Source organism: Emiliania huxleyi, assembly GCF_000372725.1.
Source record: "Emiliania huxleyi CCMP1516 unplaced genomic scaffold EMIHUscaffold_6747, whole genome shotgun sequence".
In the NCBI taxonomy this organism is placed as follows: domain Eukaryota; phylum Haptophyta; order Isochrysidales; family Noelaerhabdaceae; genus Emiliania; species Emiliania huxleyi.
The window spans coordinates 1-1,418 of NW_005196940.1; the positions used below are offsets into that span (position 1 = coordinate 1).

A 1,418-nucleotide genomic window follows, 5' to 3' on the forward strand; every position below is an offset into this window, starting at 1 on the left:
GCCGGCAAGTCCAAGAAAGCCAAGCAGCCGGGCCCCCTGCCCGTCGTGACTGCCGTCTACGAGCCGGCCGGCTCCTCGAGCAGCGTGATGGCCGTCGTCGCGACGGTCGCGGCGGTGGTCGAGCCTGCGGCCGCGATGGCGGTGGTGGAGGCTGAGCCGCCGGCGGGGGTGGCCGCCCTCCCCGAGGTCGCAACCCCTCCCGACGAGCCGGCAGCGGCGCCGCTCGCCCCGCTGGCGGAGGTGAGCGTCTCCGCTGCGCACTACACGGACTTCACCCAGCCCGCCGTGCCGCACCCCGCCGACGCCGCCGTCGAGCCCACCGCCTTCCTCGCCTCCGCCGCCCTTGCCGCCGAGTAGACACTAGCACGGCTCTTCGCGGCTGGCGGGCATGGGGCGGCGGTTCGTCGAGGGTTAGCGGCGCCGCTCGCCGGCCGACGGCGGCTGGGCAGCGACTTGCGGGCGGAGGCCTCGGGGCGGCGGCGGCGCGGTGCGGTGGGGCTTGGAGCCACGCTGCCGTCGCCGGTTGACAGGCCTGAGGGCAAGGCCGCAAGAAGGGCGGCGGCGGACGACCCGCTCGTCGGAGGGCTTGCGGCGCCGGGCGGCTCTCCGACGCGCGGGGGTGCACATGCTTTCTGGGCGGGTGACGGGCCATCGGCGGCAAGGTCGCGCATGCCGGGACCGCTGATGTGCGATCCCCGGCACACGCTTCCGTGCCCACTCTGGCCATATGCACGCACTTGCCTGCGGTGAGGTCCTCTGCGGTGTCGTCGTCAGTCATGTGCGGCTCATGTCTGTTGTCTCCGGGCCGCGCCGTGCCGGCCGCGCTTTTTTATAGCAATTCCCAAAAACCCGGCGCGCGCGAGAACCGAGTATCTTTGCGTTTTCCTTGGCGACTGTATCGCTTCTTTTTCCTTCGCGGCAACGCGATGGCGGGCAAGGCCTCTCTGCGCGCCCGCCCTCGCCACGCCGAAGACCAACCGGCGTCGGACCGCGGTGAGACCACGCCGCCCCCCGCGCCCGCCCGCGCCCGCAGCGTGAACACATACGCGCGTCCCTCATCGCACGGAAACATACGCGCCAGCCGCGCAGCAGCCTCACATGCAGCGCCGACCGCATGCTCGCGCCCTGGGCCGCCGACGACCCGGTCGGGCGGGCTGCGCGGCCGCCGTACACCATCAGGCAGGCGCGCGACCACCCGCAGCACGCCGCAGCCCACCGCGCAGCCCTACCAGCCAGGCCTGCACCTCAAAGACTCACAAACAGGCGCACAGCAGAGTGCAGCACACAGCACACACCGGCGGCGCGCGCGCAGCACACGCAGACGCACGCGCGGATCCAACACGCACACGCGCACAGCACGCGCGCGCCGCACGCCAGCGCAGCGCCACACACAGAGCACACTTCCCATCAGCAGCAGC

General features: G+C 72.6%; 1 protein-coding gene across 1 annotated transcript; it reads left to right on the forward strand.

The window, feature by feature from the left end:
* Positions 1-134: 134 nt before the first annotated feature.
* EMIHUDRAFT_374375 (hypothetical protein) lies at positions 135-848 on the forward strand (the record flags this gene model as incomplete). Its single annotated transcript, XM_005762505.1, has 1 exon — positions 135-848. A coding segment is annotated over one exon (223 nt), but the record flags the coding sequence as incomplete, so codon positions are not given.
* Positions 849-1,418: the final 570 nt, after the last annotated feature.